Below are 16,585 nucleotides of genomic sequence, written 5' to 3' on the forward strand. Positions count from 1 at the left end.
TAGGGTATTGTAGGAAGTTGCTAGGGCGTTGATAGGTGGTTGCTATGGTGTTCCAAGTGGTTGCTAGGGTGGTGCTAGGTGGTTGCTATGGAGTTCTAGGTGGTTGCTAGGGCATTGCTAGGTGGTTGCCTTGGAGTTATAGCCGGCTGCTAGGATGTTGCTAGGCATTTGCTATGGTGTTCCAGGTGGTTGCTAGTGGAGATTTGGAGACGCTGGGTACACTGCTTAGTTTTTGCATGGAGGTCTAGGTGGTTGCTAGGGTGTTGCTAGGGGGTTGCTAGGGCAATCTAAGTGGTTGCTAGGATGTTGCTAGGTGGTTGCTATGGAGTTATAGGCGGTTGCTAGGGTGTTGCTAGGCGGTTGTTATGGTGTTCCAGGTGGTTGCTAGGGTGTTGCCAGGTGGTTGCTATGGAGTTCTCGGTGGTTGCTAGGGTGTTGCTAGGTGGTTGCTATGGAGTTATAGCCAGTTGCAAGGGTGTTGCTAGGCATTTGCTATGGAGTTATAGGTGGTTGCTAGGGTGTTGCTAGGCAATTGTTATGGTGTTCCAGGTGGTTGCTAGGGTGTTGCTAAGTGGTTGCTAGGGTATTCTAGGTGGTTGGTAGGGTGTTGCTAGGTGGTTGCTATGGAGTTATAGCCAGTTGCAAGGGTGTTGCTATGCAATTGCTCTGGTGTTCCAGGTGTTTGCTATGGTGTTGCTAGGTGGTTGCTAGGATGTTGCTAAATGGTTGCTATGCAGTTATAGGCGGTTGCTAGGGTGTTGCTAGGTGGTTGCTAGAATTTTCTAGATGGTTGCTAGGATGTTGCTAGGTGGTTGCTATGGAGTTATAGGTGGTTGCTAGGGTGTTGCTAGGCATTTGTTATGGTGTTCCAGGTGGTTGCTATGATGTTCCAGGTGGTTGCTAGAGTGTTGCTAGGTGGCTGCTATGGAGTTCTAGGTGGTTGCTATGGTGTTGCTAGGTGGTTGCTATGGAGTTATAGCCGGTTTCTAGGGTGTTGCTAGGTATTTGTTATGGTGTTCCAGGTGGTAGCTAGGGTGTTGCAAGGTGGTTGCTATGCAGTTCTAGGTGGTTGCTAGGGTGTTGCTAGGTGGTTGCTATGGAGTTATAGCTGGTTGCTATGGTGTTGCTAGGCATTTGCTATGGTGTTCGAGGTGGTTGCTAGTGTGTTGTTAGGTGGTTGCTATGGAGTTCTAGGCAGTCGCTAGGGTTTGCTAGGTGGTTGCTGTGGAGTTGCTAGGTCTTTACTGAGTCCAATGACGCGACCCATAGTTCTCTATGACAAACGGTTCAAAAGTTATTAAATATCAAACATCGGCCAATCAGGAAGTGGGGCGAGGCTAATCTACACCAATGGACAAAAGACTCTCTACCATGTCCAATGAGGCATTGCACAATTTGTGGGAAATTTTTCCCCATAGAGATGAATGGCAGAATGTTCAAATCTAGAGAGATACCAGAGTACTGCTGCTAGAAGACAGAGCACTGTGACATCACAAGGCTGAACATTCTGCCATTCATTCCCTATGGAGAAAAATTGCCCAAAAAAATTCTAATTTTTCAAAAACTGTGCAACGAATCTTTCCACAAAGTAATAGCACACCATATGTCAAATCGAGCCGCTCGATTTGACATATTGTACGTGTACGTGGTACGAAAACTCTGGGAGGAGTAGCGGTCCAAAAAATGGGTGAAAAGAAAGAATAATAATAATATGTGGGATAATAGTAGTGTGATTGCCTAAGGCAACCACACTAACTAAGTTTGTTATAATAACCAAACACAGTTCTATGCAGTAACAGCTATAATATAAATATTGCCCTAACATGAGAAAAGCCAACCTGGTTTGCTAACAGCTGTTCTTCACCAGGGCTGAAATGAAAGAAGTTCAGGTGTGGTCTCACCTATATAGAGAAATTGACCGATTGGAGGCAAATGCGCCACATGAATATAACAAGAATCAGCATATACAGTGGCCCCAAAAAGTATTTGGACACTGAAGCCATGCTTAAAAATGTATGAATATTATTGAATTACATAACATTTATGTTAAAGATAGATGCCTTAAGCAAACTTTTCAAGCAAAACATTTCACAAAAATATGTTTGTTAAGTTTTAAATTATAAAACAATAGATATACTTCTGAAAATGAAGACAAAAAAGTATTTGGACACTCAATAATGCCTTCAATAAAGATCACAGATTAAGTGTTTTAGTATTTAGTTTGCCACCCTTTACTTCGCAAACCTTCTTGACAACGTCTGGGCATGGAATCAATTAGTTTCATGAACAGCTGTGGTGAAAGTTTCCTCCACATTTCAGCCAGCAAAGCTTTCAATTGATCCACACGAGTGCATCGATGGCCTGACATTTTCTTCTCTATTGCATCCAATAGATGCTATAGGGTTTAGTTCAGGGCTCTGGGACGGCCATTCTAAGACTGAAATTTTCTTTTTGGCAAAGTATTCTTTCAACGGGCGGCTGGTATGTTTTGGATCGTTATCCTGCTATCCACATCTGTCGTTTGAATAATTTGAATAATTTCTTTGCTGATTTCTGTAAGCTTGCATCCAAAATGCACCTGTATACCTCCAAGTTCATGATTCCATCAATGCACATGAGCTCACCAACACCGCTGTCAGAAAAACAGCCGCAGACTTCCACATTTCCACCTCCATGCTTCACAGTACATTTAGTGCAGTCCGGTTGGAATTCTTCTCCTGGCTTTCTCCACACAAAATGCTCTGCCATCAGATCCATGGAGGTTAAATTTGGACTCATCAGAAAATAAGACGGTTCTCCAAAAGCTGCCGTCTTTGTGCGCAAAAAAAAATGTTCTTTTGCGAATTTTACCTGGCTTTCCTATTCTTTAGGCTAATTAATGGTTTTCACCGCGTTACTCTCCCTCTGTACCCATGCTCACTGATCCTGTTTTGAATAGTCTGTGAGTTGTATCTGGTGATTCTTGTTGATGTCTGAGGCAATCCTTGCTGCTGTTTCTCACCTGTTTTTCTTGATGCTACCTACAATTATCCTGTCCAATTTGCTGGTGGTCTTTCTGGGTCTGCCTCTGCGCTCTCTGTTCTCATTCACAAGTCCTTCATCTTTGAATTTCTTTACAATATACCCAACTGTGGAAGATGGGAGATTAAGTTTTTTGCTGATCTGTCGAATAGAGTTGCCTTCTTTGTGCCAACAAATGATGTTAGACCTTTTCTCAGAACTTACTTCACTTTTCTTAGACATTTTTGCAATCACTTTTAAACAACTGCTCCAAGGTCATTTATAGTGGGTAAATGAGTCAATTATCCTTAATTTCACAGAGGTGCTCCAACCACAGGTGTAGTTCATCATCAAATTAACCATGGGCATGTTCCACTAAGTTTCACAATCAGTATGGGTTTGAGTGTCCAAATACTTTTTTGTCTTAATTTGGAACAGTATATCTATTGTTTTATAATTTAAAACCTAACAAACATCTTTTTGTGAAAAGTTTTGCTTGAAAGGTGTGCTTAAGGTATCTGTCTTTAACATAAATGCTACTTGGTTTTAAATTTTGTTATCTAATTCAATGAAATCCATACATGTTTAAGCGTGGCTTAAATGTCCAAATACTTTTTGGGGCCACTGTATATGTATGGCATTGGGTCCACCGGAGAAGCAGATTGGTCTCGGCTGTGATGGCTGGTGGAGAGAGCACACGCACCTGGATTGCATTAACTAATCAGCCCAGGTGCTGAAAGGTGTGCTGCTGTCCACTGTTCGAGGCAGAGACCGCAAGCACGCTCAGAGTTTGAGTTTTTTTCACTTGCTCTCCGTGTGAGCTCCTGGTCTCGGCCCTGATCTGTGAAAAGCAACACACCTTTTAACACCTGGGATGAAGAGTCAATGGAACCCAGGAAGAAATGATAGGCTTAGAACTCTGCAGAGATCACATCTATTTGGCAGATAATGCCATTGACATATTTTCATGTTTTTTTATGAAACTGAGACTTTGAATATGCTCAATAGAACAACTACATACTTGACTGGAAGATCCACACAAGAATTCCAGTGCCCTTGTACACCTGTACCTGAGCAAATGGCAAATAAAAGTTTTATGTCTTTATGTCTTCATGTCTTATGTCTACATGATAAACGCATGAAATGTAACCGGTTTGTGTGCGTGCGGTCCCAGCAAACCACCAAAGCTGCACGTTGTCTGTGGAATTGATATGGGGAGATGGACGATGCGTAGGCTATGAAAAAGCATACTCCAAGAAGAAGGGAGGGAGAGATGTACTGAATTCATTATGACACAGATCACATCAGTGTATTTAAACAACTAAAATTTGTGTGCATGAGTGTTTGCGTGTGTGTGTGTGCGTGTGTGCTATAATTGGACAAATCCAATCAAAGTGTTTTTTTGCAAAATTATTCCCATTCCGTGATATAGTATGTTGCAGTTTTGTTGTACTTCGCATTAGTCTTAAAGTGCGGGGTTTAAACTGTTACTTTTAAAAGCGTGTCAGTGATTTGTTCTGTGCATTATTTGACATTTCATCTGCACTGGTTGATTCGTGTTTGTGTGGTACATGTTGCATTCGCAAAAAAGAAATGCGGGACGAGGCTGTATTTGATCATCATTTTTTCTTGTTGCTAATGGAGTTTTCTTGTTTTTTTGCAATGATGTCAAAATTCATATGAGGTCTTAAATTTTCAGCTTTAAAAATTAATAATTTTCCTCTAGAAACTTGTGTATTTACATCTGGTGTTGAACTTTTGAAGAATTACTGGGAAGGATTCTTCCATTTGTCTGTTTTTTCTCATTATAATAGGTTTCTAATATGTTATCAAATATTTCCTCATTGGAATCTGTTGAATATCCATGCTCTTGGAAGGTGTGCACATAAGGACGTGATTTTTAACCATGAAGCAGTTTCACTCTGCAAACACTGAGACTAAAATTGTGTACGCTAACTGTGTGCCAGGCACTTACAGTAGGCCTACCTGCATGTGTGCGAGAGAATTAAAGTAGGCTATACAGGGTATACAAACAAAATCACATCACAAGAAAAATGAATCCATCTTACTAAATAATTAGGTAGTAAATTAGACGACTCAACTTATGACAATTCAAATGCCTATTTATCAGCTCCAAATGTAAAATTCAATCAATCACAAATAGTTTTTTTATTTTTAATTTTTTTATTTCCAGGCAGGAAAATAGACACAATATTCATTTCAGAGCACGTATTTTCTGGCTGCAAAATCTAAAGATTCTCCGGCGAACCTGGTTCAGTCTCAGGCCATAGATTAGGGGATTTAGGAGCGGTGGAACAAGAAGGTACTCCAGGGACATGAAATTACGAAGACCCAGTAAACGGCTGGTGGGACCGTAGCGAGCGTATAAGATGTCAAAAAAGAATGCGATCAAAAAGCTGGTCAGTGTGATTAAATGGGGCAAACAGGTCTGCATGAACTTACTCCGATCTTCCGGTGATCGCACAGAGACTTTTATGATATTAACATAGGAAATCATGATCAGCACTGCTTGCGAAATGTGAAAGAACATGAGAGTTGTCCCGTATACGTTGTTGATAGTGGTGTCCACACATGACAGCTTCACCACTGCCCAAGCTGCACAATAAATCTTGTCGATGTTGAATCGACAGAGAGGTAATCTGGCTATCAGGGCCACCGCTAAAGCTGATTCACTCATAGATAAAAGCCAGGTGAAAAGCAGCAATTTCACAATCTTCCGAGGCGTAATGATGGAGTGATAATTGAGAGGCTTGCATATCGCGATATACCTGTCATAAGCCATCACTGTTAGCGTAGTGAACTCACAGAATACGTAGCTGTATATTACAAATATTTGGGCCAGGCAAGCTTCATACGAAATAACACTTAAGTCAGATGAAAGGTCAACCAATATTTTTGGATAAAATGTAGAGGCACCAAATATCCCATTTACACACAAGTTACAAAGAAATATAAGCATGGGCTCATGGAGCGTTTTCTCCAAAATAATTGTGCAATCAAAGTCAGGTTCACTGAAATTGTAAAAGGTAAGCGAGAAACGTGACGACAAAGTATGTGCGTTTGCTTGACATCGTCTCATTCAGTCCTTGTAGAACAAACAGTATTTTAGTTGAGTTCTCCATGGTAGTTTTATAGCAGGTGTGAGGTTCCGAGATGTTCTTGCGTCAGCTCTTCCAGTGTTTGTTTTTCCTCCATCACAAACAGAAGAAAGAAGACTGTCAACAATGATCAGATTGCCTGTTTATATACAGTAAGGCTTGCAGATTTCTAACTCAGAAAAAATCAAGCTCTAGTATTATTTGTTCCTAATATTTGAACTATATGGTTGAAATCCATGCAAAATAACAAATATACCGGAAAAATAATTCAATCACTTGTGGACGTTGAAGCAAAAGGACTGAAGTCTTCATCTTGTTTGTTTATAACTGTACAAAGAAAGCGACACACAGAAATATTTAATTTCTATGTTCACTGCGTCGGGCTTTATATCTACACTGCATCAAGGGCCACCGAGAATTACCAGCCAATCACCAGCCTGTACACAGCGGTGTACGTAGTGGCGTGCACAGACTCTCTAAGGGACAGGGGCAAAAATGAAAAAGAAAAAAAAAAAAAGCATACATTAGATGTCAGACACACACACACACACACTCCTTATGCAAGACTGGCTCTCAGTGGCATGTTCAGCGATTAACCATCACTTTATTAAGTTCTGAAGTTTGAAGCATGGAACTATCACTTCAGGGGGCCATTATTCCTCCATCATTGGACTCATCACAGTGATTTTAATTAAGGCCTTTGGTTACTCTGAATGGGTAAACAATCCTAAGAATCATGCTGTTCACTCTTACTCAAAATTTTACACACCTGATTTAAACTTTGATGCTAGTAATCAATAACGTTACCAAAACCACCTATATTGTACTAGATTGTTTCAGATATATCAAATACATAACTAACTAGATAAAATGGCTCAGAGCTAGCTGGCAAGCGCTGACTTTATTATCTGTTATCTTCACAATGTTGAGTCTGTGAAAACTGTGTGGGGGCTGCAGGGATGACGCCGGATGCAATCTAGCTTGGCCAGTAGGTGGCGCATGCTCCTTTCTTGATTACTGTCTGTTATATTCTAGGCCACAGCCATGTTCTCCAGCCATGACAAAGAAAGTAAAACGAAACCTTCAGTAAGGTTTGCCCTACCCAAACATAAGTAGGGTTCAAAGAGCCAGTCTCCAATGGTAGGTGGAATACAGTGACTTTTTCGCACTGAGTAACCAGAGACAGAAACGGCCAATCAGATGGCGAACCGGAAACACGAAACACACTGAACAGAGACAAATGTAAACACAAACATACAACAGGGAACAACATTCCTATTAACCAATCATTATATATATATATATATATATACACACATATTCTTCATATATTTATGTGATGCATTTGCCTCCTAATGCATCACATAAATATATGTGTGTGTATGTGTGTGTGTGTGTGTGTGTGTGTGTGTGGGTGTGTGGACCAGTATTACTATCTTTGTGAGAACCAAATGTCCCCACAAGGATAGAAAGATGAAGAAAATTACGCAATGTGTGCTCTGAGCGTCAAGTTTAGCTAATGTGTGGTGAGTGTTCTGGTGCAAAATGGCTGCCGTGCATCACCCAGGTGGATGCTACACATTGGTGGTGGGTGAGATGAGTTTCCGCTCATCACTGTGAAGCACAAACAGGGAGTTTGTTCCAGCACTGGGGAGCTATGGTCGGGACGAGAGAGAACCATTTGCCTGGATAGCAGGATGTGCAATTTATTTATTTATTTCCCCACAACATTACCTTTAAAGTAATGCATGTGATGTGTTCCTGAATGAGTACAGTAAAAAAATGAAATATGAGGAAAAACAAACGTGAGGGTGTGAAGATTAGCCAGAATGTTTAATAGAGAAAACAATGTATAAAATTAATCAGGTGCATTAAAATGTGGGTAATACTGAACAGCACGATTCTTAGGATTGTTTACCCATTAAGAGCAACCAAAGGCCGTTATTAAAATCACTGTGATGAGTCCAATGATGGAGGAATAATGGCCCCCTGAAGTGTTAGTTTCATGCTTCAACCTTCAGTACTTGATAAAGTGATGGTTAATCACTGTGCATGCCACTGAGAGCCAGTCTAGCTTAAGGAGTGTGTGTGTGCGTGCACGTGTGCGTGGTTGCAAAAGCTTTCAATTGATCTACACGAGTGCATCGATGGCCTGACATTTTCTTCTCTATTGCATCCAATAGATGCTATAGGGTTTAGGTCAGGGCTCTGGGAGGGCCATTCTAAGACTGAAATTTTCTTTTTGGCAAAGTATTCTTTCAACAGGCGGCTGGTATGTTTTGGATCGTTATCCTGCTATCCCCTTCTGTCGTTTGAATAATTTGAATAATTTCTTTGCTGATTTCAGTAAGTTTGCATTCAAAATGCATCTGTATACTTCCGAGTTCATGATTCCATCAATGCACACGAGCTCACCAACACCGCTGTCAGAAAAACAGCCGCAGACTTCCACATTTCCACCTCCATGCTTTACAGTACCTTCAGTGCAGTCCGGTTGGAATTCTCCTCCTGGCTTTCTCCACACAAAACGCTCTGCCATCAGATCCATGGAGGTTAAATTTGGACTCATCAGAAAATAAGACGGTTCTCCAAAAGCTGCCGTCTTTGTGCGCATGATCTTTTGCGAATTTTACCTGGCTTTCCTATTCTTTAGGCTAATTAATGGTTTTCACCGCGTTACTCTCCCTCTGTACCCATGCTCACTGATCCTGTTTCGAATAGTCTGTGAGTTGTATCTGGTGATTCTTGTTGATGTCTGAGGCAATCCTTGCTGCTGTTTCTTGATGCTACCTACAATTATCCTGTCCAATTTGCTGGTGGTCTTTCTGGGTCTGCCTCTGCGCTCTCTGTTCTCATTCACAGGTCCTTCATCTTTGAATTTTTTTACAATATACCCAACTGTGGAAGATGGGAGATTAAGTTTTTTGCTGATCTGTCGAATAGAGTTGCCTTCTTTATGCCAACAAATGATGTTAGACCTTTTCTCAGAACTTACTTCACTTTTCTTAGCCATTTTTGCAATCACTTTTAAACAACTGCTCCAAGATCATTTATAGTGGGTAAATGAGTCAATTATCCTTAATTTCACACAGGTGCTCCAACCACAGGTGTAGTTCATCATCAAATTAACCACGGACATGTTCCACTAAGTTTCACAATCAGTATGGGTTTGAGTGTCCAAATACTTTTTTGTCTTAATTTGGAACAGTATATCTATTGTTTTATAATTTAAAACCTAACAAACATCTTTTTGTGAAAAGTTTTGCTTGAAAGGTGTGCTTAAGGTTTCTGTCTTTAACATAAATGCTACTTGGTTTTAAATTTTGTTATCTAATTCAATGAAATCCATACATGTTTAAGCGTGGCTTAAATGTCCAAATACTTTTTGGGGCCACTGTATATGTATGGCATTGGGTCCACCGGAGAAGCAGATTGGTCTCGGCTGTGATGGCTGGTGGAGAGAGCACACGCACCTGGATTGCATTAACTAATCAGCCCAGGTGCTGAAAGGTGTGCTGCTGTCCACTGTTCGAGGCAGAGACCGCAAGCACGCTCAGAGTTTGAGTTTTTTTCACTTGCTCTCCGTGTGAGCTCCTGGTCTCGGCCCTGATCTGTGAAAAGCAACACACCTTTTAACACCTGGGATGAAGGGTCACTGGAACCCAGGAGGAAATGATAGGCTTAGAACTCTGCAGAGATCACATCTATTTGGCAGATAATGCCATTGACATATTTTCATGTTTTTTTATGAAACTGAGACTTTGAATATGCTCAATAGAACACCTACATACTTGACTGGAAGATCCACACAAGAATTCCAGTGCCCTTGTACACCTGTACCTGAGCAAATGGCAAATAAAAGTTTTATGTCTTTATGTCTTCATGTCTTATGTCTACATGATAAACGCATGAAATGTAACCGGTTTGTGTGCGTGCGGTCCCAGCAAACCACCAAAGCTGCACGTTGTCTGTGGAATTGATATGGGGAGATGGACGATGCGTAGGCTATGAAAAAGCATACTCCAAGAAGAAGGGAGGGAGAGATGTACTGAATTCATTATGACACAGATCACATCAGTGTATTTAAACAACTAAAATTTGTGTGCATGAGTGTTTGCGTGTGTGTGTGTGCGTGTGTGCTATAATTGGACAAATCCAATCAAAGTGTTTTTTTGCAAAATTATTCCCATTCCGTGATATAGTATGTTGCAGTTTTGTTGTACTTCGCATTAGTCTTAAAGTGCGGGGTTTAAACTGTTACTTTTAAAAGTGTGTCAGTGATTTGTTCTGTGCATTATTTGACATTTCATCTGCACTGGTTGATTCGTGTTTGTGTGGTACATGTTGCATTCGCAAAAAAGAAATGCGGGACGAGGCTGTATTTGATCATCATTTTTTCTTGTTGCTAATGGAGTTTTCTTGTTTTTTTGCAATGATGTCAAAATTCATATGAGGTCTTAAATTTTCAGCTTTAAAAATTAATAATTTTCCTCTAGAAACTTGTGTATTTACATCTGGTGTTGAACTTTTGAAGAATTACTGGGAAGGATTCTTCCATTTGTCTGTTTTTTCTCATTATAATAGGTTTCTAATATGTTATCAAATATTTCCTCATTGGAATCTGTTGAATATCCATGCTCTTGGAAGGTGTGCACATAAGGACGTGATTTTTAACCATGAAGCAGTTTCACTGTGCAAACACTGAGACTAAAATTGTGTACGCTAACTGTGTGCCAGGCACTTACAGTAGGCCTACCTGCATGTGTGCGAGAGAATTAAAGTAGGCTATACAGGGTATACAAACAAAATCACATCACAAGAAAAATGAATCCATCTTACTAAATAATTAGGTAGTAAATTAGACGACTCAACTTATGACAATTCAAATGCCTATTTATCAGCTCCAAATGTAAAATTCAATCAATCACAAATTGTTTTTTAATTTTTAATTTTTTTATTTCCAGGCAGGAAAATAGACACAATATTCATTTCAGAGCACGTATTTTCTGGCTGCAAAATCTAAAGATTCTCCGGCGGACCTGGTTCAGTCTCAGGCCATAGATTAGGGGATTTAGGAGCGGTGGAACAAGAAGGTACTCCAGGGACATGAAATTACGAAGACCCAGTAAACGGCTGGTGGGACCGTAGCGAGCGTATAAGATGTCAAAAAAGAATGCGATCAAAAAGCTGGTCAGTGTGATTAAATGGGGCAAACAGGTCTGCATGAACTTACTCCGATCTTCCGGTGATCGCACAGAGACTTTTATGATATTAACATAGGAAATCATGATCAGCACTGCTTGCGAAATGTGAAAGAACATGAGAGTTGTCCCGTATACGTTGTTGATAGTGGTGTCCACACATGACAGCTTCACCACTGCCCAAGCTGCACAATAAATCTTGTCGATGTTGAATCGACAGAGAGGTAATCTGGCTATCAGGGCCACCGCTAAAGCTGATTCACTCATAGATAAAAGCCAGGTGAAAAGCAGCAATTTCACAATCTTCCGAGGCGTAATGATGGAGTGATAATTGAGAGGCTTGCATATCGCGATATACCTGTCATAAGCCATCACTGTTAGCGTAGTGAACTCACAGAATACGTAGCTGTATATTACAAATATTTGGGCCAGGCAAGCTTCATACGAAATAACACTTAAGTCAGATGAAAGGTCAACCAATATTTTTGGATAAAATGTAGAGGCACCAAATATCCCATTTACACACAAGTTACAGAGAAATATAAGCATGGGCTCATGGAGCGTTTTCTCCAAAATAATTGTCGCAATCAAAGTCAGGTTCACTGAAATTGTAAAAAGGTAAGCGAGAAACGTGACGACAAAGTATGTGCGTTTGCTTGACATCGTCTCATTCAGTCCTTGTAGAACAAACAGTATTTTAGTTGAGTTCTCCATGGTAGTTTTATAGCAGGTGTGAGGTTCCGAGATGTTCTTGCGTCAGCTCTTCCAGTGTTTGTTTTTCCTCCATCACAAACAGAAGAAAGAAGACTGTCAACAATGATCAGATTGCCTGTTTATATACAGTAAGGCTTGCAGATTTCTAACTCAGAAAAAATCAAGCTCTAGTATTATTTGTTCCTAATATTTGAACTATATGGTTGAAATCCATGCAAAATAACAAATATACCGGAAAAATAATTCAATCACTTGTGGACGTTGAAGCAAAAGGACTGAAGTCTTCATCTTGTTTGTTTATAACTGTACAAAGAAAGCGACACACAGAAATATTTAATTTCTATGTTCACTGCGTCGGGCTTTATATCTACACTGCATCAAGGGCCACCGAGAATTACCAGCCAATCACCAGCCTGTACACAGCGGTGTACGTAGTGGCGTGCACAGACTCTCTAAGGGACAGGGGCAAAAATGAAACAAAAAAAAAAAAAAGACACACACACACACACACACACACACACACACACACACACACTCCTTATGCAAGACTGGCTCTCAGTGGCATGTTCAGCGATTAACCATCACTTTATTAAGTTCTGAAGTTTGAAGCATGGAACTATCACTTCAGGGGGCCATTATTCCTCCATCATTGGACTCATCACAGTGATTTTAATTAAGGCCTTTGGTTACTCTGAATGGGTAAACAATCCTAAGAATCATGCTGTTCACTCTTACTCAAAATTTTACACACCTGATTTAAACTTTGATGCTAGTAATCAATAACGTTACCAAAACCACCTATATTGTACTAGATTGTTTCAGATATATCAAATACATAACTAACTAGATAAAATGGCTCAGAGCTAGCTGGCAAGCGCTGACTTTATTATCTGTTATCTTCACAATGTTGAGTCTGTGAAAACTGTGTGGGGGCTGCAGGGATGACGCCGGATGCAATCTAGCTTGGCCAGTAGGTGGCGCATGCTCCTTTCTTGATTACTGTCTGTTATATTCTAGGCCACAGCCATGTTCTCCAGCCATGACAAAGAAAGTAAAACGAAACCTTCAGTAAGGTTTGCCCTACCCAAACATAAGTAGGGTTCAAAGAGCCAGTCTCCAATGGTAGGTGGAATACAGTGACTTTTTCGCACTGAGTAACCGGAGACAGAAACGGCCAATCAGATGACGAACCGGAAACACGAAACACACTGAACAGAGACAAATGTAAACACAAACATACAACAAGGAACAACATTCCTATTAACCAATCATTATATATATATATATATATATATATATATACATACACACATATTCTTCATATATTTATGTGATGCATTTGCCTCCTAATGCATCACATAAATATATGTGTGTGTATGTGTGTGTGTGTGTGTGTGTGGGTGTGTGGACCAGTATTACTATCTTTGTGAGAACCAAATGTCCCCACAAGGATAGAAAGATGAAGAAAATTACGCAATGTGTGCTCTGAGCGTCAAGTTTAACTAATGTGTGGTGAGTGTTCTGGTGCAAAATGGCTGCCGTGCATCACCCAGGTGGATGCTACACATTGGTGGTGGGTGAGATGAGTTTCCGCTCATCACTGTGAAGCACAAACAGGGAGTTTGTTCCAGCACTGGGGAGCTATGGTCGGGACGAGAGAGAACCATTCGCCTGGATAGCAGGATGTGCAATTTATTTATTTATTTCCCCACAACATTACCTTTAAAGTAATGCATGTGATGTGTTCCTGAATGAATACAGTAAAAAAATGAAATATGAGGAAAAACAAACGTGAGGGTGTGAAGATTAGCCAGAATGTTTAATAGAAAAAACAATGTATAAAATTAATCAGGTGCATTAAAATGTGGGTAATACTGAACAGCACGATTCTTAGGATTGTTTACCCATTAAGAACAACCAAAGGCCGTTATTAAAATCACTGTGATGAGTCCAATGATGGAGGAATAATGGCCCCCTGAAGTGTTAGTTTCATGCTTCAACCTTCAGTACTTGATAAAGTGATGGTTAATCACTGTGCATGCCACTGAGAGCCAGTCTTGCTTAAGGAGTGTGTGTGTGTGCGTGCACGTGTGCGTGCACGTGTGTGCGCATGTGGGAGAGACCTAATCCATGCCTGCCCCCTTCCCACGCCCCCCCCCCCCCCCCCCCGCCAGCCCCGCATTGGTGCACATGGAGAAGGCAGGCCAGTTTCATGTTTTGCCCCTGTCCCTAAGAGAGTCTGCACACCTCCGCGCACGCCGCTGTGTAGAGGCTGGTGATTGGCTGGTAATTCTCAATGGCCCTTGACACAATCTAGATATAAAGCCTGACGGGTTGAACATAGACATTAAATATTTCTGCATGTTGCTTTCTTTGTACAGTTAGAAACAAACCAAATGAAGGTTTTTATGTTATTTTGAAAAATTGCTGTATAGTTCTTTGAATTTAATTCAAATATTGTGAACAAATAATATGAGAGCTAGATTATTTCTGAGTGAGAAATCAGCAAGCTGTACAAGCAGGCAGTCTTATCATTGTTCATATTTTTCTGTTTGACGTGCAGGCAAACACTGGAACAGCTAACGCAACAACATCTTGGAACCTCACACCTGCTATAAAACTACCATGGAGAATTCAACTAAAATACTGTTTGTTCTACAAGGACTGAATGAGACGATGTCAAGCAAACAAACATACTTTTTCATTACTCTTCCTGTTTACCTTTTCACTGTTTTGGTGAACCTGGCTTTGATTGCAACAATTATTTTGGAGAAAACGCTCCATGAGCCCATGCTTATATTTCTCTGTAACTTGTGTGTAAATGGGATATTTGGTGCCTCAACATTTTATCCAAAAATATTGGCGGACCTTTCATCTGAATTGAGTGTTATTTCGTATGAAGCTTGCCTGGCCCAAGTTTTTGCATTATACAGCTACGTATTCTGCGAGTTCACTACGTTAACAGTAATGGCTTATGACAGGTATGTCGCGATATGCAAGCCGCTAAATTACCACTCCATCATCACGCCTCAGAAGATTGTGAAATTGCTCATTTTTACCTGGCTTTTATCCATGAGTGAATCGGCTATTGCAGTGATCCTGATAGCCAGATTACCTCTCTGTGGATTCAACATCGACAAGATTTATTGCACAGGTTGGGCAGTGGCAAGGCTGTCATGCGTGGATACCACTATCAACAACGTATACGGGTTCATTCTCATGTTCTTTCAAATTGCACAAGCATTGCTGATCTTGATTTCTTATGTCAATATCATAAAAGCCTCTGTGAGATCACAGGATGAACGTAATAAGTTCATGCAGACCTGTTTGCCCCATTTAATCACACTGACCAACTTCTTAATCGCAATCGCTTTCGATGTCATGTACACTCGCTTTGGTCCCACCAACCGACTACAGTCTCTCCGCAATTTCATGTCCCTGGAGTACCTCATCGTTCCACCGCTCCTAAATCCCCTAATCTATGGCCTGAGACTGAACCAGATCCGCCGGAGGATCTTTAGAATTTGCAGCCAGAAAATGCATGCTCTGAAATAAATATCGTGTCTACTTTGCTGTCCAAGCTGGAAATGTTAGGTTTTTTAGAATCCGTGATTGATTGAATTTTACATTTGGAGCTATGGGCGTTTGAATTGCGTAAAAAAATGTATATTCCTTAAAAAAAAAAATAAAAATAAAAAAACGCTGTCCTAACACTAGACTGCGTATCGCACGCATTTATTTTTACTTATGGAATTAAGATTTAGTCGGTGAATGAACAAGGGACACACGGACGATGACGCTGAACCGAACGAAAAGACGTAGATGACGAATTGTGTGCATTACCGCCGGCACAGCCCCCCCAGCACGTGCAGCTGACAGCCGCAGAGCTCACGGGACCGCGGCCTCGATCACAAGCAATCGTCCTAAAAGCTGTTCAACCACTACCATGGCCCATGCTGTGCGATTTGAGGAGGTGTTTCCCACAGAAATCTAGCTGTACGCATCGCTTCAAGAAAATGTGCGTGGATTTTTCTCTTCCCAAATATACCAATGGCATTGTAAATTACGTAGCCTATTATATGCATTTTCATATTTTGTGAAAAATTCCACAGCTTGAATAAAGGAGACTTTGAAAGGGATTCATATTTCAATATTTATGACTGTCAAAGCAATATATAGCCTATGACGCAACTAACACAGCTTATATTACACGGCAACTGATATATTACATTTTAATTTACCGTCAGTTCATAGCCTACTGGTGGATATTCATTGTGGCAGTAGGCTTGCAGGTTACGTAGCTTTCCCAGAGATATAATGACATTTGCCCTCCGTGAGAATCAGATACTTCGAAGCCCAATAATTTGCGAATATACCATTATCCTGCTGTGTCACTACGGGTGCTGAGAACTTCTGTTCCTTAGTTCAGCAGTTAAGTGAAAATTGCTCCACATCACTAAAAATGAAGGAACTGTCCAATAATTTACCCTCATTGATAACCACATATTTTGAATGGTTATGTGCCCCATGGTAAAATATAAAAATAAAATA

The 16,585-nt window shown here is 40.6% G+C and overlaps 3 protein-coding genes across 3 annotated transcripts; 1 reads left to right on the plus strand and 2 right to left on the minus strand.

The window, feature by feature from the left end:
• Positions 1-5,215: 5,215 nt before the first annotated feature.
• On the minus strand, positions 5,216-9,132 carry LOC135235741 (olfactory receptor 52J3-like). The gene is made up of 3 exons (XM_064301527.1): positions 8,813-9,132; positions 6,542-6,595; positions 5,216-6,032 (listed from the first exon to the last, which is right to left on the minus strand). Exons 1-3 carry the CDS (start codon positions 9,130-9,132, stop codon positions 5,216-5,218), a joined length of 1,191 nt encoding a protein of 396 aa, XP_064157597.1.
• A 1,960-nt stretch (positions 9,133-11,092) lies between these two features.
• Positions 11,093-12,437, minus strand: LOC135236858 (olfactory receptor 4S1-like). The gene has a single exon (XM_064303441.1). It carries the CDS (start codon positions 12,032-12,034, stop codon positions 11,105-11,107), a length of 930 nt encoding a protein of 309 aa, XP_064159511.1. The 5' UTR covers positions 12,035-12,437; the 3' UTR covers positions 11,093-11,104.
• A 2,169-nt stretch (positions 12,438-14,606) lies between these two features.
• LOC135236724 (olfactory receptor 8I2-like) lies at positions 14,607-16,167 on the plus strand. Its single transcript, XM_064303219.1, has one exon. It carries the CDS (start codon positions 14,660-14,662, stop codon positions 15,587-15,589), a length of 930 nt encoding a protein of 309 aa, XP_064159289.1. The 5' UTR covers positions 14,607-14,659; the 3' UTR covers positions 15,590-16,167.
• The last annotated feature ends 418 nt before the right edge of the window (positions 16,168-16,585 follow it).

The sequence above is a fragment of the Anguilla rostrata genome, chromosome 12 (genome assembly GCF_018555375.3).
Source record: "Anguilla rostrata isolate EN2019 chromosome 12, ASM1855537v3, whole genome shotgun sequence".
Classification (NCBI taxonomy): Eukaryota; Metazoa; Chordata; class Actinopteri; order Anguilliformes; family Anguillidae; genus Anguilla; species Anguilla rostrata.